At 44.8% G+C, this 21,512-nt stretch overlaps 2 protein-coding genes across 11 annotated transcripts in view; one reads left to right on the top strand and one right to left on the bottom strand.

Moving 5' to 3' along the window:
- The window catches only part of PLAGL1 (PLAG1 like zinc finger 1), a 108,342-nt gene extending 87,273 nt beyond the window's left edge, over positions 1-21,069 (top strand). For 6 of the 10 annotated variants that reach the window (XM_048225898.2, XM_048225903.2, XM_048225900.2 and 3 more), the window contains 2 exons: positions 13,818-14,302; positions 18,727-21,069. In XM_048225898.2, the coding sequence (XP_048081855.1) occupies positions 14,151-14,302; positions 18,727-19,966 (1,392 nt within the window). In that variant the 5' untranslated portion in view covers positions 13,818-14,150 and the 3' untranslated portion in view covers positions 19,967-21,069. Of the gene's footprint in view, positions 1-13,075; positions 14,303-18,726 lie in introns of those variants that run through there. The other 4 variants (XM_048225904.2, XM_057310994.1, XM_048225905.2 and 1 more) reach the window with 2 other exon arrangements.
- Positions 2,295-21,512, bottom strand: part of ZC2HC1B (zinc finger C2HC-type containing 1B) — a gene marked incomplete at its 5' end in the record, with an annotated part of 54,347 nt that continues 35,129 nt past the window's right edge. Inside the window, 3 exons of the mRNA XM_044386318.3 lie at positions 2,295-13,081; positions 14,033-14,120; positions 19,200-19,313. The remainder of the gene's footprint in view (positions 13,082-14,032; positions 14,121-19,199; positions 19,314-21,512) is intronic.

Below are 21,512 nucleotides of genomic sequence, written 5' to 3' on the forward strand. Positions count from 1 at the left end.
GAGCTGCCGTAGTAAATGCCGAAGTCTGCTGCTCGTGCGGATGGTGTAACTGGGAAGGATGACGGGGTGCGGGTGGGAAGAGCACTCAGCTCAGACCACCTGGGTTTGGCATCTGGTCGTCACTGTCCTCATCACCAGGAATGCTGTCACTGGAAGCGAACACTGGCGGGGCACCCTGTGCCCGGCACTCTGCTCCGTACGGAACAGAACTTGCAGCACCTTCTCAGTCAGTGCCTGTGGGCAGGGAGTGGAAGTCTCTACGCCTCAGTCTCCTCTGTCAGATGGGGATAAAGACGCCCTTCTCTCCAAAGGGGCCTCTGAGGGCTTTCTGAGTCCGGCTAAAATAGACTGTCGTTTTGCTTAATATTATTTTGGTGCCCTTTGAAATATAATCGGACTAAAAAATATGTTGATGCATTGGCCAAGACCCTGAAATTCATCCCAACATGGCCACTGTATCTGGTAGGAACAGAAAAGGGCACTGGCAGCCCCAGTTACGGGAGGAGGGGGCATCTTGCCATTGTGTCTTCTGTTTACCGTGTGATTGGCGTTGGAAGGCTAGGCGCGATAACCAGGAAAAGCCTGGAATGTGTCAGCTCTGCGTTGCTGGTGAGTCTGTGCGCCGAAGACAGGTAGGGGGCGGCTGCCACACCAGGCAGGGTCGGTCTGAGGACCTGAACTGGACAAGCCCAGGCAGGATGGCCAGTCCAGTCACGAGGCGAGGCGGGAAGGAGGAGCAACTTGGGACATCGCTATAGGCTACTGGGAAGGAGCAGCAAGCATGCGGCGGGGGACATGGGGCTCATTGTAAGCAAGGTGCCTGGCCTCCAGGGCGCTGGGAGCGCAGAAGCGCACAGTGCGGCCACCGGCCGGGCTGTGGGGGCGGACCACACATGTGGATGGCCAGGACAGCTCCTTAGAGAGCTCGCATTCCTCCCCATTGAGCTGGGTATGATTGTAATGGTTTGTTAAACAAACAAAGGACCTAAAGCTGTGAATGAGGGGAGAGAAAAGACTTAAGGTGAAAAGGAGAGGCGGCCCTGCTTGCCAGTGTTCCTCTCTTCTGAAGCTTTCGCCCCCATTTCCCCCGACATTCCTTTCTCCCTTTCAGTGAAGCCAGTGCAGGAACTGGGACAAGTTGCCTTGTCTCTCCAGTGCCCTTGCCTTTTAAAATGGAAACTGATGAAATGTGTAACATCTTAAAGAGAAAAAAAATTAACAACCGGAGTCATTTTAAAGGACCCGTGATAAATATTTTTATATTTCAATTTAAGTATTTCTGGATGAACCGTTTGCTCAGCATCATTTGAATCTATTGGACGTGGCATGGAAAGGCAAAGAGAACGTTCTGTAGTCATTTTGTCTGATAAAGAGGGTGAGTGCCCTCTGAGCTGGGCAGCCGGGCTTCCGGGAGAAGGGGAGTGAGGGTCTGAACAGGCACAGCGATTTTACCTTTTTAGATATGTACATAGTTCATAGTAAAGTGAGTTCTGGATGCTCATTTGTTGAAAAAGCCCAGGGGAAAAAAGAGTCTAAGTTGTCATTTACCAATTGCCAATTATATTCGTGTCCATTTGGGTAATCAGATATTGGGTCTCAGGCTCATTGCATGTAAAAAAGGACCGTGTAGAGTTTCAGAACGGAACTGTTAAATCTGCGGTTCTCTCAGGGTCCAGAAGTTGTCCACGGGGGAGAGGGAGAAGTGAGCACTTGCAACTTTTGTCCTGTGTAAAGGAATCTGTTGATGGAAGTGTCCTCGCTGTCACCGCCCCCCCCCCCCCCCCCCCGTGCCCTTGGGGACAGCGCTGCCTCCTGTCCAGGCCCATCTCCTACTCCTCCCCTTATCCTCACGCCTGCCTTCCAGCCGGCTTCGCCCATGGGACAGACGGATGGACGCTGCAGGCTGCCCCGTGCTGCTGTGGGCCTCTGCCCCTGTGCGCCCCTCCTACGGCCTGCAGCCCCCCTCGCCCACCTGCTGCACGCCAGCCTCGCCTCCGTGGCCAGTGTCAGAGTTTCAGAAAGGAAGAGCAGAAGTCCTCTCTCATTCCGCCACCCGGAGATACTTTGCTGACAGTGCTGTTTGCAGGCCTTTTTCTATTTACTTAGAAATACTGTTGTTTCCGAATCAAACAGTCCATCGAGGTCTTGAGTGTCTTTTCCAGACCTCCTGTAGCTTTTATGTTTCCCTCAAGAGATTTTTAACTCATGAATCTGGCTTCCCGTCATCAGGGTGCGAGTATGCTTTTCTTCTTCTTCTTTTCCTTCCTCCCTCCCTCCCTCCTTTCTTTCCTTCCTTTCTTTCTTCCTTACTTTCTTTTTCTTTCTTTCCCTCAGTCTGAGCCTTTACCCTCACACACTTCCTGGGAAGGAACCAGGCTTTCTTTTCCCTAGAATGGTACCTGTCTTAGGACAATAGGCCCTGCCGCTAATGAGGTAAGTTTTGGTGCCTCGGCGCCCTACTCTTAGAGACCCAGGAAGAGAGAGCACTGGCTGTCAGCTCTAGAAGCACACCCTAAAAGGGCAAGGCCAGTCGCAGATGGTTTGTTGGGAGGGAGGAGGGGGATCTAGTTTCAGCCGTCATAAAAGAAGAGTCCCCATCCCTGACTTTATGACTAGAAAATCTCCTCATACCAGAGGCTCTCGTGTGGGTTTCAGGACTGCTGTCCACCCCTCGCCTCCCATGCCAGCTGGAGGCCATGAGCAGTCTCCCTGAGACCAGGTCCGTTCCGTCTGAGCTTGAGAACCAGCCCGGGACTTCACGCTTGCTTCTCTGGATGTGCGCGCTGGTTTTGCTTGTGGATATTTGATATTCCTTCCTAAATGGACTTAAAAATACCACGTGGGGAGAAGAAGGGAGCGGGAGGTTTCAGCATGGTGCAGAGGGACCTGTTCTGGAACAGTGCTTTGGCCACGGCTGGAGAGGCCCAGCTGGGCGAGCCCCTCTGCTTCCACTTTGTCCGGGACTGGGGTGGGGGGGTGTGCTTCAGGGAGGAGCCTCTGTGGGGATGGAGCCCGGCCCCCTGGGGCAGCAGTCCTTGCCCCTGGGTGGTGTGGCTTCTCTTCGGAGGCTTCCGTGGCTCTTGGAGGCTCATGCTCCTGGGTTTCTGCCTTTTCCATTGTTTCTTAGGGCTTCCTCCGGTTTCAGTGGAGACAGAGAGCCCGAGGCGCTCTCTCCTTACTTCTACCTCTTCATCTCCCACCTTCCCCACCCCACTCCACGCAGACTCCGAGTGTTTCTTGACTGTTAAATAGCTTAGACAGATCTTCAATCAGCTAAACACATTTTAACAAAGAAAGGTTCCCACCTGTAAAACTACTTTCTCCTACTAGACGGGGCAACCAGACAGGGGTTTTGAGCTGTTAGGGTCCTGTTTTATATTGTAACCATCTAGAAATTATTTTGAAACATCACGTTTTTTTAATGCAAATTTTCATTTTGCTTATTTTTTTATCGCCATAGGCTTGTCACTACACTATCTTACCCAAGAGAAGTAGGGGAATTTAGCAGCAGAATGCTGCTTTTGCTCTTGGAACCTCTAAAAATTACTTGTCCCCACAAGCCTTCTTCTGCCCTGTTCTGCAATGCAGAATAGATACCCTAAGGGAAAATCGATTTAGCTACAGCCTGCCATAAAGAAAACAAATTCCTTCTCACCCCCAGGACAACCCAATTTACCAAATGATGCTGGGAAGGACAAACATTGGTGATCAAAGTTGAGCACGTGGGCTTAATGACAGGCTCTGAGGCCACCCAGGTAGCGCTCCGAGTAACACAGAGTCACTTACAGAAGCCAGATTTGGAATGGTATCCACTTCCCTGGAGCCAAAGGGTGTCATTCGCAGTATTGGTCTAGAAAAGAGCCTCAGCCCCTCCTTCATGCCGTAGGTCTCCTCACTGGCCTCCATGCCCATTGGGCACCATTGGATTGAACAGGTCTAAAACTAGTGTTCACCTGGGCAGAGCGTATAGACTAAACTCGGAGAGATGCAGGGAGCAGCAGCATGGCCATGTAGCAGGTCTATAACGAGTTCCTCATGCGCATGTTTGGCTGGACTTTTCTTCCGGGATTCCTCCTTCCTTTCCTTCTCTGCCACCACAGACACCCCTTTCCTGTGACCTAACCTAAATCCTAATCTAACTAGTCTGTTTACGAAGTGCCCTTGCACCCTGCCCTCTCTTCTTTCCAGGTCACTGTTAGCTCTTCTGAGACATGGCAGAAGCCAGAATGGTCTCACCACTCTCCAGTATATCCTTCACATCTCTGCCGTCATTATTGTCACCGACTATGATCTGATGACAAGTCCGGAGCTTTAATGGGTTCTTGCCCGGCGCCTTGGTATCAGTCCTGGGTTGTCCTTGCTTCTTGTGGTTTGGCTCCTCTCCGTCTTCTTGATAGATTCCTATGCCTAGGCCCTTCCCAGCGTTTCTTTCCGTTCCTGTGGAGACTGTTTCGTTAGCGTTCTGTACTTCCTTCTACCTCTTCTCTTTCCACCTCCTTCACTCCACACTAGCACATAAACTCAGTTAGTGGCTAGCCTTGACTAAATAGGTTAGTCAACCTACTAAAGTATTACAACCACAAAACCCACCTTTCCGTAGTGGAATGAATCAGTTTATCTCTGAACCTTCATGATTTGCCCTTTGCCTCCCTTTCTGGCCTGTTTGTCTACAGTGCCCCCATATTTGCATCATATTCCAGTCATACTGAACTACTTATTTTCAAGTGTCCTATGCTGATTCATTCCCTCGGCCTGAAATAGACCACCTCCCCACTTAAGCACCTGGTAAACTTGCAGGCTCAGCTTTAACTTCGGCTTCTCCATGAGACCTCTCTTGATCTCTCAAGCAAGAGATGATCACACCTTAGACCACTGTATTCTTTATCCACCTTGAATTCTGATAATTATTTTCACTTTTTATCAGGCATAAATCTTCACAGAGTGATTTAATTATATCTGTTGACCCCTAAGGAAGAGCATCTTTGAATGTCTGTCCATGACTCGTCTTATATGTTGTCTCTCTCACTTTCACGAGGCATTACTTGGTTTTGCCTGACTTTCTCATATTTGGCCAATGTCGTTGGTTTAAAAATTGAATTTCATTCCAGTGTGTTTTTGTGGGTGGGTGAATGGGTGTTAAAAAATAAAACAGAAAATGTCAGATGTGGTAAGTATGTGACAAAAGGGGCGGGGGGAAGGCAGTCCCGTAGAGTGGAAAAGTATAGGGAAGTTGTTTGATGGACCAAGAACTCTCACCTGGATAAAATTGTGCATATTTTTGTTTCTGTATTAGTTATCGGAGTTTCCCCTTCTGTGAAGTGCCTTTTTATTTTTTATTCTTGCCTGAAGTTTTCAAGTTTTGTTTTAAACATTAAGCCTGTAATCTGTCTAGAATTTTTATATATGGTGCGTGATGGGAATCCAATTTCCTTATTTTCCACATGGATAACCAATTATTAAGTAGTCTCTTCTGTCCCCAGTGATTACTGTCCAAGCCCTGTCATATATTGTTTCCATACAAGGGTGGGTCAGTTTCTTGGCTATTCATTCTACTCCATTGGTCCACATGTCTCATCTTGTGCCTTAGTATGTAATACTGCCTTAATTACGGTAGCTTTAAAAACAAAAAAACCTTATCCATTATCTCTTACCTTTTACTTCTTTGGGAGATACCATGGTCTGTTTGTATGATTATGAGTATGATCCAATCCAGTAGGACTAGGAAGTTCTTGGCTCTTCTTGGGCTTTTCCTTTTCCATATAAAATTTAGAATGATCAGCGTTCTAACAAAGAACCCTGTTGAATTTATACTACCACTTCATTGAATTAATATATAAATATGGAAAAAACTGACAGTATTACAATAATTCTATCTGTATTTCCCTATTCATGAACATGGTATATTTTTCCATATACCATCCTTCTATAATGTCTTTCAGTATAGTTTTAAAATTGCTCCGTAAATATATGGTATCTTTGTGGTTAGATTTATTCCTAGATATCTTTGTTTTGTGGCACATGTATATGGTATTTTTAATTATATTTCTGTTGGCTAGGCATTTAGAAATACAGTTGATTTTATATTTTGATTTTTATAACTAAATATCTTGCCAAACTTCTCTATTATTCTGTGTATGGATTCTTTGGAGTTTTCTGTGTAGACAGTCATCTATAAATAAGGAAAGATCTATTCCATTCCAATTTTATCTTTCATCTCTTTATAGCTTTATTGTAGGTCCATTCTAGTACAAATGTTTTAATAAGGTGCGGTGTTTAATAGGTATCTTTATCATATGATGAAGATAGCCGTTTCACTAACTTAAGAATTACCTCCTCTTTTCTGTTTTTTTGTCAAATAGTGCATTTTTTGACCATTTAACCTATGAACGATTTTATTGTTAGTCTCTGGGTTATATTAGCTGGTTTATAAAAGGTTGGTTGATGGTGTTAATCACTAGTGAGCATTAGGAGGAGCACATGTAGAAATAGCAGGTACCCTCAAAAGAAGCCACACTGGCAAACATAAAGGTGCCCAAGAGTCATCAGATGAGTTTCTGCTGATTCTCATATACTCCCCCAGAGAGTTTGACTCAAATCCCTGCCCCTGGGTCTTGCCCTTGCTATTGCCTTTTCTGTTGTTTTCTTTAAAATATCTCTGTGTGTATGTCTGTGTTTTATAGTTCTTTTAGGGATATCTCTCTCTCTTCTATTTAGAGTTGTTTTTGAAGTTTTCTTTTCCCCATAGAGTCATTGTCATCTTTTCCTAGCTGCTTTTTTCTATTTATTCTGTGTCAGTTTTTCTTATTAGATGCTTTCTTCTGATTTCTGGTGATCCTCAGCTATCTGCTGATTTATGAGTGGAGCCATTAAAAAGCTGATGGAAGCTTTGTGTACTTAAATAGGGCTTGTTGTGGGTCAATGCAGGTAAACCTGGGGACTGCCATTTGTCCTCGTAATTAGTTCCTTTCTCTTGTGCTGGTCAGCTTTCCCAGAGAAGTCTCCTGGAGGGGATGGGCCTGGTCGCCAGTGTTCCAATAGCCCGATAGCCAGATAGGGCGTTTACAAACTTGCACTGAAGTCCCTCAGTTTCAGCGGAGTGCACCACCCACAGACCCTCTCCTGGGAGGGGGTCAGAGGGCTGAATGCTTCACCAGCAGACATTCCCACTCTTTCAGTTCTTACACCCACTCTCCCCTCCCCTCCAGAGTTACCTAGTGCCCACATTTCTGAGTGTCTTGATGGGTTCCACAGGGTAAATCACGTTGTCCCATAGCTTTTCATTGCTGGCTTAGATTTGAGCTTTCTGAGGACTGCGAAGCCAGTTACTGCTTGTTTTCCTGCTTTCCAGCTCCCAACATTTTGTTGCAGTTTTCTCCTCTCGTGTTATCTTTGGCTGTATTTTTGAAAAATCTCATTAATACTGTTTTAGTAGAGTTTCAGGAGAGACTGGAGCCACACACTTTTATTCAATTTGCCATCTTTCACTAGATTTTACTCAACTATCTGTAAATAGAAAGTTCGCACCCTGTCCTTATTGCCATTTTCTGTCTAGTGCGTAGATTTGATGTTCTGAAGCTGTGGTGTAATCAACCAGAGAGCTTTCTCATTACTTTGCTCTCTGAATATTAGATACATAAGTCACTTTGCTTTCTTGTTTATTTTAGGCCTTGTTTCCAAGAAAATAAGAGCTTAGTCACTGAGTTAACAAAGTTAAGTCTCTCAAGGTAACAGTTTAAAAGTCAGCAGGCAGCAAACCTGACTGTTCAGCAGGTGGTGGGGAAATTGCTCCGGGCGGCACCCCCCAGGGCGGAACACAGGGGCAGGGCAGTCAGGGCTCCCCCTCCACCGGGAGAACAAGTGGTCTCAGACGTCTTAAGGTGGAGATGTCGAATAGGCTGTTGAATAAGTAGTTCTGGAGGGAACACGAGAACGTTTTGTGGATGTAGATTTTCACCAAACCGATTTTGCTCTAATTTAGCTGTGGTGTGAGCTACTTTTATCTCCACCACAGTCTCCTTAGCCCAAGCCCCCCAGGTTTCAGCGGGACTTTCTAATCGCTTCCTCCCAGGTTCACCATCTCCCCAAGCAGACAGGGAGCTCATTCCTCTGCCTGGGAGTGACGGGAAGAAGGAAGAGTTGGCCAGGTGGGCAGGGGTGGCAGGACATTCTAGGAAGGGGCATTGTGTGGAAAACACAGAGGCGTGACAGAACGTGGGACATTGAGGAAATACCAGGTGGACTGACCTGCAGCCTTGGTTGCTACCGGGCCTTTGTAGGAAAGAGGTGTGCAGACACGGCAGGGTGTCAAGCCTTATGGATCCAGCTTAAGAGTTCATCCCAGGCGCTGTCAGCTCAGGTGTTAGTGGATTTCAGTGATGACATCTTAATACTGTATTGAGGATAAATACACAGACATTTTCCATATAAAAGATTTTCAAAGGTGCTGACAAATGAACCCCTATGATTTTGAGGGTAGTCTGCCCTCTAGGCAGAAGGTAGGCCTGTCTTACATGATAGTTATCCTCTGTAGCCATATTTTTAAATCTATTTTTTATGTAATCTCTGTGCCCACTGCGGGGCTTATACTCATGACCCTGAGATCAGTAGTCACATGCTCTATCGACATGAGCCAGCCAGGTGCCCCCCCGCCACCGTGGTCCTATTTGAAATGAAATTTGTACAAGTTGTTTACTGCTTGAATTTCAGAAGAACATTATTATAGAACCTTTTTTGTTTTTTCTTATCAGGTTTTTCTAACCTGATAAAATGCAGTGATACAAAATATATGGCCCGTGGCTTAGGACGTATCCGTGACTTTGTGAACACACTGAGTTGATGGCACCAAGAAGGTTTTGTTTTATGTTTTCATCTAAGTCAATGGCCTTTACCCTGTTTGAATCTTGGAATCCTTAGCAAATCTGAAAGAAAGCTTTGGTCCCTCTCCCCATAAGAACTCCAATATACATGCCTCCTAATTTGCACAAAATTTTAGAGAATTCACAGCCACTTATGAACCCTTGCTCTAGGTTAAGAGTGAAAACCTAGCCACAGCCATCTGGTAAGGTACTCATCAAGGCCTCACATTTGTTATCCACAACCAAGTTAGTCCTGCCCTGTGAGCACCTGTTTTGCTGATTAGACATACACTGAGCCCCAACTTGTCTGCCATACTGGGTCAGATACAATACCTACCAAACTTTACAGTGCATGTGCATAATAAGAAATAACTACCTAGAGGTTCTGAGAATCATCTTCTTTATCTTGCTGATGTTTCTGGATAGTTTTTCTGTTGATGTTAGAAACTTGCTACCAAAGTCCTTCAAAGAACTGATACTAAGAGAAGCACCCTCTCTAGAGGGCTCCTAGAGCCAAATAAGCAATGAGCTTCCACCCACCCTGCTCCATGATTGGCTGTTTCATATTTTGTGAGCATAAGAAGAAAACAGAAACTTGATAGAGGCCCTTTTACAACTGTTTTTCACACATTTATATAAAAACAATCCCAAGTTATGGGAGTATGAGACACAGGGAAATGTTTGGAGCAGAACCTTCTTATCCACAAGGAATGGTGATGAATGGAGTCAAAAAAAGAGCTTAGAGTACCCATGTTGGAAGATTAAAAATGGAAATTCAGTTTCTTCTCAGAAATGGGCCTTGCATTGTGTCACTGGGCACAATGGAAATAGAAGCCAGAAGTCATAGTTTATTTTGAGAATGTTGAAGAACATTTGTCGTCCCCCATTAGCTGATTGTGTTATGCAGCACTGGGGACATCCTAGAACCACACTTGTGCTCTGACCTCTACCATCGTATACCACCCGCGCTCAGGGAACAGTCTTTCCTAGCTGTTGCCATATATATATGTTCTTATTCCAATCTGATCCTCACTCATCCCCAAAATAATCAGCATGAACAGAATGAAGCAGATGGCACTAGCCTTCTTTGGCATACTGGCAGATCTGTATCACTCACTCACTATTTTTAGAATCAAGGGGATTGAAAATTATGTCCTGAGATGTTTTGGGGGAAGACTTACTATCTCTCCAGGGTGACAGGTGTTGAAATATTACCATATTTAAGACTCAAATGCAATCTGTATGTCAAGTCACAGAATAGACTACCATCAGGACCATCCCATTGTCAGTTCTCTGTTAGGACTGTTGGTGGTTTGCCAGATAATAGAAAGTTAATCACGGGTCTGTTTTAAGGATGTGGCCAGAAAGCGCATCAGGTTTCAACCAAAGATTGGAATCAGCGGCAGCCAGCCAGTACTGGTCATGTACGTGGAGATGGGGGACGTTGTATTATCCCCACGGTTTATTTTTTTAAAAATAGCTGAGCTTTGATCCTCAGCCACAATGCATTTATAATCTGTTGAGAAAGACTATTTTTATAGGAGTTTGTGATAATATCATGAAAACAGTGTAAATATTTATATTTGAGGGTCCACATTAATGAAATACACAGTTATGGTGAATGAAACATTAAAACTATTTGAATTTGAATTCATCATTAAAAAAGACTTCCTGAAGAAATTAGAGTGTTCATTATCACATAATTAATTCAGTTCAACATTTGAGGACCAACTTTGCACTTGGTGTTGGGCAAGGTGTATTTAACACATAGACCTAGAACACACACAGTCTTGGGAAAAGACATTCATGAAATAAGTTAAATATGTATAAAAATGTTTTAGTGACATTTGTTCTTTGAAAGTTCCATGGGGAACACAGGGAGGAAATGTGTGTCATGTTTAAATAAAACATGCCATGTCTAAAAATCCCTGATTATATACCCACCATCTTTGAGGGGCCAAGCCAAGGAAAATGTAGGTAATGATGTCCATGACTGTTGGGCTCTGGAATCTAGGGAAGTGGCTGGAAAGTGGATCTGGGAAAATTTTATTTAGTGCTAAAGGGCAGGTACTCTTTTTTTTTTTTTTAAGTCTAAATTGAATAAATCTTACATTTCCTTCGTATTCTTGGTGTGTTGGTAAGCTATCAGCCAAAGTTGGTATCTGTTGAGAAAGAATTTTTACCTGCAGTGTCATAGGTCTTGTCTGCACGTGTGAGCCATTTGTGTTCCTCCCACTGTGAATAATTGATGGTAGGTTATGTAGAGGGAGAGAACGTGTGTTTTTCTCTTGTATCCATAGCTGGAGTGGCTAGAACCCCATGCCAGTTGTGCAGCTGATGGCTTCTACTTTTAATCCCAGTGTTTCACAAACAACCTATATTTGTGTAGTGTGTTTTTAGATTACCGCATATCTCAGATCCCTCTTGTTCCAGTTGGTTGTCCCCAGCAGTCCATTATATGCATCAGGTCGTGTCACAAACGAGGGAACATGCAAGATGTAGCGAACAAATGGGCAAGCTAGAATTTGAACTGGGGAATCCGTCCACGGTATTCATAGAGCAAGGGACTCGTTCTACATAAACCCCTCCCACGCTTCAGGGAGACACCTGAGGGTGAATCAGCAGCACAGGTGGCTGAAGGAAAGCAGAACCTTGCCGTCCTCTCTCTCAGGCGTGACGCTGAGCTGTGCTACTGAGTCCAGCAGCCACTAGCCACATGAGGCTACTTTAACAACAATTTCAGTGTCTTAGCATCGCATTTTGAGTGTTCGGTAGCCATCACGTATGTGACATTTCCGTCATCACAGAAAGTTCTCTTGGACATACTCGTCATCTCTCATAAAGCAAGAGTGGGGAGAATGAACTTAGTGAAGCTGAAAGAAGTGTATATGCAGGGGATTGTTGGAAGGGAGAGAAAATGCCCCCCACCAAGCCAGCTCTTCTCCTGAGGGACTGGTGCTATTTTGAGTTCAGCTATGATGAGAACAAGGAAAAGATGAATTTCAAACTTCAAACTGTGTGTACATTTTAATCTTTTTTGATCTGGAGAGAACACAGAAATTTCAAGTGAATGAGTATATTCAGTGACAATGATAAACTCTATGGCTTTTATAGCTGGGCCAGTATTACGGCCAGACTTGGGCTGGACGAGAAGTAGGACACATCAGGAGACCTGGCAGCAAAAACTCGGCCACACAGGATAGCGTTCCTGGAAGGAGTCATTTTGTCTGTGGCCAGTTGTTGGGGATGCCTCAGGGGAGGGCTTTGGGCATGAATGGCAATACTGTGAGGGGACAAGGAGCTGGGGGAGAGGAGCTCGGTTCAAGTCACACTTGGTGACAGAGGAACAAGGTATGTGCGTGCTACCATCAGAAGGAAGGTTTGGTGCCGAGATGCTGGCTGAGAAGGCCCGTGTCCCTAGCTTTGGACCAGTGCGCATGTCCACTCTGAGGGTTCCAGGCAGGTGGGGCACCTCAGTGAGGGGTATGTGCCTGGAACTCTGACCAGACACTGAAAACATCTGAGCTAGCTGATGAGGAAAGCAACAAGTTTGCTGCAGTTTTTGCCCATTAGAAAAGGAGTGTTGGTTTTTCTGCGCACATGTGCTGTGAGCCGGTGTGTGTAAAGATGCTTCGATTGTTATTACAATAAAATTTCACCTAGCTAGACTCCAGCTCTCCGATCTGAAAGTAACTGTGAAAAGGTAAGTAAAAATTAACTTTTAACAATAAAGAGCAGCTCTAAAGACTGGGCGGTCCACGAAAGCCTGCAGGAAACAGGCACTTGAAGACCTGCTGTGATTGGTCCCTTTACCCAGTGCTCCGCTTCCTTGGCAAAGCTCAGAAAAGGCTGGCCTGCATACAAAAGCTACTCCAGTGTGTTTAATGTAAACATAGAGTACTCTAATTTTTTTTAAGTATTGGCACTTGAAAGGTTAGCATCCACTTGCCTGCGAATTACTCTCTTGAGAAAAGTACAGGATTCTAGGTAGTCAGGGTGTGACTGCGTTGTTCGGGACCGCCTGAGACGTCAGCCTCCTCACGGGATGGTCCAGCAGTAGAACCAGAAGAGCCTGGGTTTGGGGGACTTGCCTGGGTTGGAACGGTGCTGGCGATTTGGGTTTGAGACAGGTTGAGATTGAGAAGGCAGCAGGCCCCCCTCCTGGAAGTGGTCTGCAAACACGTAGCTGGCCCTCCAGGGTGGGGCTGCGGAGTGAGGAAATGTCCCTATAAACCAAGGGGAAGAGATTAGGAGAACAATTCACTAGAGGATGCTACCTGTACCTCCGAAGGCAGCCTGAGCCTCCATTGTTTCTGGGAGATTCTGTCTCTGCTCCGCACGCCCTGCAGCAGTGAGCTAACCTAGCTTTATTCACATTTTGTTGGCATCCTTGAGTTGAGACCTTCAGCCTGGTAGCCTTGCAAACAAATTAACTTGGATGTATACAAATTATTTCATCTCATCCCGTGGAAGTTTAAACAGGTGTGATCAACAATGTATGTTATGCTAACAACGAGCAAAGAGGAGGAGCGCATGGTTTGAATAAGCAGAGATGATTTTTGTTTCTGTAGCAGTAAAACACTCCAATGCACAGGGGAGGTGTTTTTTTGTTGGTTTTGTTTTGTTTTTTTGTTTTTTAATTGGTCGACTGAGTCTCCCACTGACCTGAAGTCATGATCTGAAGTAGCTAATACCGTGTCTATGGAAATAGCGGTCTCTGTCGAAGGGAGCGCGTGCTTCCTGTACCGTCGAAACACTGTGCGGCCTCCTCACCAGTTAGGACTTAAGTGCTGAAGGATCGGTGGAAGCGCACAGGGAGGAGGGAGACTTGGGGGCTGCACTGGGGCCATTTAAAGAAACGTGTTGATTCTGGGTAGTTGATGCTGAACTAGTAGGGGAGGAAGAGCATTGTTTTCAAATGGCTAATTCAAGAACACTGTTCCTCTGTTCCTCTTTCCACAGATGGTCTGGTGATCCAGGATATGCGCCAGCTCTAGTGATGCAGATTACCTTTCTGCTCCTGGAACCTCACCTGTGCCTCCGACATTCTCCTCCCAGCCCGAGACTGCATATATAAACTGGGATGTGGGAAAGCAGGAAGCAAAGCTCATGGTAACTGAGAGGCCCATATCTGGGTAGAACCAGGCCCAGGCCCACGACGCGGCCTCTCCCCTGACCTGGAGTTCAGGCTGCCGTGGCTCCGCTCATGTGCTCAGCACCATCCTTCTTTTTGTGCTTAAATGGCACAGCATTTGGTCAGCGCATCTGAAAAGGAAGGTGTGAGAAGTAAAGCCCATGGCCACCTATCCCTGCCAATTATGTGGCAAGACGTTCCTCACCCTGGAGAAGTTCACTATCCACAATTATACCCACTCCAGGGAGCGACCTTACAAGTGCTTGCAGCCAGACTGTGGCAAAGCCTTCATTTCCAGATATAAATTAATGAGGTGAGAGGCTCTGGAAAAGGTATGCACTTTTACACATACCTTTAAATGGCTTAGCTAGCCCCCTGACCAGACACTGCAAGGGAAAATGGATGCAGGATGCGGACGCACGCTAGCCCCTAACACACCCCTGTTTACTGTGGTTTTCTGTGACAGTGTTGCATGTAGCATTGGTTCATTCTTTTAACATTCTTTCCTGTGGTCCTACGGTATGCCAGGCATAAAAACAGAGAGATGAAAAGACCCATGCTGGAGAGAGAGTTATGCAAACAATTAAAATGCAGCGTAAGTTCTTTGACAGAGCTACGCAGGTGGAAGGAGCCGTTCTCCACAGCTTGATGAGCGCCAGCAAAGCTTCTCAGACAGGGAATCCTGGGCTGTGACAGAAAGAATGACCAGGAGGTGGACAGAGAGGAGGTTCTGGGGAAGCCCAAAGGCTTGACCTTAAAGCACACAAGTACAGAGGGTAGCGGTGGAGGAGGGACGGGTGAGGCTCAGACTGGAGGCAAAAAAGGAAGCCGCTCCTAACAGGCCTTATCCGCTGTCCTGAAGAGTTTATTTATTCTCCTGAGTCTAAGTGGTGAAACATGGGATTTTGATTAGGATGTTAGAAAGATGGTTCATAGTAATTTGGAGGAGAGAGAAGAGGCAAGTGGACAGCTGTGAAGTATGAGGTTACAGTCCGGGTCCTGATAGGATGGAGAGGAGGGAACATCTCCCAAGTGTCAGTTTATGAAGGCTTTTCTCAACTTGGGAGCAGTCTGTCCAGCCTAACAGGTGGAATTCTGTTGGGTATACAGGTGTTGAGGATATGCATTTAATTGGATTTTTAAAAGCATCCATGTTACACGGTTTTAGCAGACCAGTCCCCCCCCCTTTTTTTAAAGAATAGTACATTTAGTCTGAATTATTTCTTGAACGACTGTTAGATGCTCACCTCCATGAGGGAAATGAATCTATGAGCTATAGCTTCTGCCTCCAAAAGTTTTTATGTCCTAGAAAAGACAAAACCTACGTAACACCCCTCAGTTGCGCACCGGTCTTGAGAATGGTCGTTGAGCATGAACGTTGTGTGCTGCGTCTGAGGTCCACATGCAGAATCCCCACTACTGTGGGCTGCTTTGGACACCTGGTTAAGGGAACTCTGTCATTTGCCTGTCATCTTCATGATGTGAACTTCAGACCTGCAACTTTCAGACTTAAAACACAGATCAGAGTCAAAATTTGGCCAGAGAGGATTTCCCTCTGAGTGGTATTAACATGGACCACATTATTACTAAATCTTGGAGTGCTCTTGGAGGAACGCACTTGGAAGTTTTAAAAAGGCTAAATTATGCTCCTGGCCCTTTAGAATACCACTGTCATAGATAAATGTAATATGATCTCGTTTTTAAAATAAGCCAATAAATGCATAGGTATTTTAAAATTCAAATGGGTTCTGTACATAGGCCAACATTTAGTTGCCATAAATATGTAAGTATTGAGTGCCTACTGTGTGCACCGATAGTGTTGCAAAGCCTTCCTGTTTTGCAACAAGCTGCTCCTGGGGACGCGGTGATTGTTCCCCGCACGCCGGAACCAGCTGTCGCTGCAGGAAGCCCGCTGTGAGGCTGTGATGGAGTGAATGAGGACGAGGCACGTATAGGACGGAACTACTGGGAGAAGACAGTGGAGCTGACAATTGGAATGACAGGAATTAGGTGGGATTACTGTGGTAGGGCGCACTCAGGTTGTCTGAAGCAATTTGTTTAGGCCGTGGTAGTTCTGAGTAAGGGAAACAACTTGCCCAGGGAAGGGTGTGAAGGAAGGCAGAAACAGGCAGCCGTGCACCTTGTGCAAGGACCCGCCGGCCCTGCACGGCCGCCAGCATGGCGTGCCTCTCCGCCCCAAGCAGCGGCCCTAAAACCGAATGGAAGAGTGGTGAGATGGTGGGGATGCTTTCGGCTTTTGGTTTTCAGTTTTTACGATGGGCAGCATTCCCTCCCATTTCCCTCAGTTGCAACATAGGCTCCATTTTATCAGCAGAGTTTGGAGAAAAGAACTTGCTTAACTAGAGAAGAGAACGTGGGTCCCAGTACAGCAACCGGGAAAAGCAGGTGGAAACAGCAAAAGGCAAGAAGGAAAGATGATTTGGCAAGGCCGGTTGGAAGTCTTAACGTAAGCAGGGACCCTGGAGGAATTCCGAGGTCACTGGCACGGCCCAGGTGCCACACTTGGCGCTGCCTGAAGCACAGACTGAAACTGGTGGTTTCGTGGGCTGTGAGGCAAGAAGAGAAGTTGAGGGAAGGAAACCAGTTGAAGTAATTTCAGCTATAAGCTGATCATGTTCTGGATTGGGCCTGTTGCATGATGAGTAAGGGATCAATTGAAAGGGGGAAGAATTGGATGCTAGGCAGAGGAGAGAGTCAGAAATTCAGTGGAATTGCTCAATTAGACTTTGGTCAACCTGTGCCTTTCTCACAGGTAGTTAGGAGTAGGGCAGTCCAGAGTTGTTAACTTGCCATTGATCTGTCTATCCATGGGAGATTAATGGAATCTAATCAGATCACAGTCCTCCACAAAGAAAAAAGGGAGAGAGGCATGAATAGACGAGCCCAGGCAGAGCTCTGGGGGCCCTATTCACTAGTACTGGATGAAATTGAAAATTGTTAAAATGCCAAGTTTGTAAATCATTCCTCCCTCACACCTATTCTTGATGATGTATCTGTGGATATCTTGTGTAAGAATGGGGTTGTTTGCCCTCTAACTAGGCTTGGAAGACCCCATCTGCAATGTATTTCAGCACATGTGGAACTTGGGGCCACAGCGTTCTTTTCCAGCTCTCAGATGCCTATTGCACTGGCTGCCGTCCCTCCATGTTGTTTGTATCATGGTACATAGCCCTGTGTATGTTGAGCTCTGGTGTGGAGGGAAGGGATGGAACTTCCTTTTCTTTCTATCCCCTGCACAAAGTCAGCTGATTTTTTTTTAAGGGAGAGAGGAGGAGAGAGAAGTTTTTGCTTTATTTTTAAGAAAATGACAGTTTGGCTCAAATGATCTTTATATTTTTGAACTGGCTACTGTAGACCCCTTACCAATTCTACCTCTAGAAAAGGATCAGGAATGGACAATGTAGGGTAGAAAGTTGGGTGAAAGGCATGATTAGTACACTTTTGACTTAAATCCTTTTCTTACAGAAATGAGTTGTTAGAAATTCTTTTGTATCCAAAGCCACAAGTTCAGTTGCATCTCAGAGGCGTGCAGCCCTGTCTCCAGTTCTTCAAGATCCAGCCTACTTCCTAAAGGTCACTGGTAACTTCACTGGCAATTCATAAGGACTTTTTCTAAAAGGGCTAAACTGCTACAACCGTTGAAAGTTTTTCTTTGAGCTTCTGGGACAAGCCATAGTCATCCTAGTTGATCTGAAATTTCAGAATACTGGTTTTATATTTGTAAAGCACAGATCAGTTCTGGAAACCATCACAGTTCCATTTGTGTTGTAGTTCCACTGGTTTCCTAAAATCTAAACTCTGTTGGTTTTAAAAACTCAGTGATATGAGCAAATCCTCATATCAATTAAAGTTCAATTAAAACTTTAAAAAAGTCCATTTTAATAAGTGTATGATATAAAATGCCAAGCCCTGTATGTTAGTTTTCCTTCTAAAATAGCATCCGTAATGACAGCTTGTGGCTTGCCGGTAGGACATAACGTTGTTTCACGTCCATTTTAACTCTTTGAGGTATTCTGTCTTTAGAGCCTCTGGTGCCAGGGGCTGCACACCTCTGAAATGAGAGCTGATAGGAAAGTGCTAACTAGAGGAACGGAGATGGAAGTGTAAGGATCTCCTAGGCATGAGGCTCAGGCTCAGAGCACAGGTGGTGGGTGGTGTTCTGGGTCCAAGTGAACACTCTCTGAGGATAAGGATAGATTTTTCAGTGTTATTTCTGTGGCCTGAACTTTTTGCCTCAATCAATAAAGACCAAGCAGGAATTATATTTAGAAACAATAACCTAAAATCTGGGAAGGGAGTGTGAGGGGGGCCTGGGATTCTGTGTAGAAGGTAAATTGGGTCACTTTTGAAAATTCAGTAATTTCCAAAGAGCACAGAATACCCATTTAACCCCCTCTTGAAAATCACATTATTTTTAAATGTTTGTTTAGAAATCTTTGTATAGATGAGGAAAATATGTTCTCATTTTTTTCTCATATTTCTGAATATGTTTCTACAGGTATGAAAATTGTATTAGACCTTTAATGTAGTGCCTGTTTTTTTCTTATTATAAAGTTATATATCTGTAGAACCTGGGAAACACAGAAAAGCTATTTTTTAAATGAAAATCTCTTGAGCCAGCACCTAGAGAAAGCTATTAACATTTTCATATCATTCCCACACATTTGACTATTAAAACAAAACAATCTATTATGAAATTTTTCCTTCTGCTCCTAGGCACATGGCTACCCATTCACCCCAGAAATCTCACCAGTGTGCTCACTGTGAGAAGACATTCAACCGGAAAGACCACCTAAAGAACCACCTCCAAACTCATGACCCCAACAAAATGGCCTTTGGGTGTGAGGAGTGTGGGAAGAAGTACAACACCATGCTGGGCTACAAGAGGCACCTGGCCCTCCATGCGGCCAGCAGCGGCGACCTCACCTGTGGGGTCTGTGCCCTGGAGCTAGGGAGCACAGAAGTGCTGCTGGACCACCTCAAAGCCCATGCTGAAGAAAAGCCTCCCAGCGGAACCAAGGAAAAGAAGCACCAGTGCGACCACTGCGAAAGATGCTTCTATACCCGGAAAGACGTGCGGCGCCACCTGGTGGTCCACACAGGCTGCAAGGACTTCCTGTGCCAGTTCTGTGCCCAGAGATTTGGGCGCAAAGACCACCTCACTCGACATACCAAGAAGACACACTCACAGGAGCTGATGAAAGAGAGTCTGCAGTCTGGAGACCTTCTGAGCACCTTCCACTCCATCTCTCCCCAATTCCAACTGAAGGCTGCCCCGTTGTCTCCTTTCCCTCTAGGAGCTCCTGCACAGAACGGGCTTGCAAGTAGCTTGCCAGCTGAGGTACACAGCCACCCCCACAACCCCTCGGATCAAACCTCCCAGCCTGTACAACCGCTGCCAGAGCCCCTGGCCCCCCTCCACCCCGTAACATCTCCTAGCTCTCCTCCCCCTCCCCTCCAGAATCACAAGTACAACACCAGTTCTACCTCATACTCCCCACTTGCAAGCCTGCCCCTCAAAACAGATACTAAAGGATTTTGCAATATCAATTTGCTTGAGGACTTGCCTCTGCAAGAGCCTCAGTCACCTCACAAGCTCACCCCAGGTTTTGATCTGGCGAAGGGAAGTGCTGGTAAAGTAAACCTGCCCAAGGAGCTACCTGCGGATGCTGTGAACCTAACAATACCTGCCTCTTTGGACCTTTCCCCCCTGTTGGGCTTCTGGCAGCTGCCCCCCCCTGCTACCCAAAATGCCTTTGGGAATAGCACTCTCACCCTGGGGCCTGGGGAGTCTCTGCCCCACAGGTTAGGCTGTCTGGGGCAGCAGCAACAAGATCCCTCACTAGCCATGAGCACCATGAGCCTGGGCCAGCTCCCCCTTCCTCCCATTCCCCATGTATTCCCAGCTGGCACTGGCTCTGCCATCCTGCCTCATTTCCATCATGCATTCAGATGACTGGTTTTTAAAGTGTACTTTTCTTATTCTGGAAGGTGTTTTAAGAAGCATTTTAAACATCAGTTATAATAATACAAAGAAAGATTTGGAAAGCAGGACTGAGAATATGGCTTATTCAGTGATGACTGGCTTGAGATGAGAAGAGTTCTCGAACTGCATGTATTGTGCCAATCTGTCCTGAGTGTTCATGCTTTGTACCAAATTTAATAAGCAAGTATTCTTTAATGGAACTGCAAATATTGTCATAACCGACATCCAAACGAGGGCTGCTATATATAGGTGTTTGTCAAATTGAATTTAATCGTAAGCCATGATCATAATAATGTTAACTAATTTTATGTGGCACTGCCTAGTAAGGGAACTATGGAAAGGTTTGGATTTCTCCAAAATGGGAGAATTTTTAAAATAAGAAAATAACCTTTATATTGCATATTATAACTAGGCTGTGTATTTCTTTTCAGGGATTTTTCTACCTTCAGGGTTGGATGTAGTTTAGTTACTATTGCCATAGCCAACCTGTAGTTTTACAGAAACAATTTCTTGTGGAATAATAGACGTCTCCATTTTAAAGCATTTTAAATGTAGTTTGAATATTTTCCACAAGATGCTACAATGTGAGTTATCACTTCATTTATCTTAAAGACTAAACTGGTTGTCAGTTAAATCTGACAGAAAAAAAAAAATCACTGTGTAACCAGGTTAAGTGGTAAAATAATCCAGGCGTCAGTCAAAAAAAGCATTTTGCTGACTTTAATATTGATTATATTTTTTAACAGGAATTTAAGAAAATATTACTGGAATTTTAAAATATATATATATATTAAACAAGAATTTTCTTTGCTCTGGCTTAAAATACTACTCTGCTTAAGTATTTTTAATCACCAATAAATGCATTTTAAATTCATCATTTAAGTCAATATTAGTTTTATTCAAAAAGGTTAACATTTGCAATGTAACTATAATCTATGTCTTGAATTTGGTATCTAATGAGTTTTAAAAATATAAAACCTAACCTTTTTTTTTAAAGCTCCTTTGTCTTTTGTGTTTAGAGGCTTTCTATATGAAGATATATCTTACATATAATAAACTCTACAAATCCTGCATACTTGACTTGACTGATTTTTATATACAACTCCACCCGCGTAACCACGGAGATGGAGATTAAAACATCTCCAGCTCCCTCACGCCCCCTCCTGGTCATTACTTCCCCCACAGAAGCTACTATTCTGACTACCCAGCATCTATTAGGAACTACTCTTTTTTTTTTTTTTTTAGTAAATTAGGATTTAAGGTGGAAGCTCATATGCTTAAGTTCCTAGCACTATTAATTTATTTCTAAAAATTACTCATACAACAAACACTTGGATCTTTCCATAACATTATGTAATTTGTTTGTTTCTGATATAAATGTCAGAGTACTGGCTACTGGAGTAGCCATGGTAGCCTGGGCTACCAGTTCCAGTTTTATACTGGTCCTTACCATTAATTTTTAGTACAAATTAGAAACTTTCCTATTCCTTATTGGGATTTCTTCAGAAAGTATTAT

Source organism: Ursus arctos, unplaced genomic scaffold (assembly GCF_023065955.2).
Source record: "Ursus arctos isolate Adak ecotype North America unplaced genomic scaffold, UrsArc2.0 scaffold_13, whole genome shotgun sequence".
NCBI lineage: Eukaryota > Metazoa > Chordata > Mammalia > Carnivora > Ursidae > Ursus > Ursus arctos.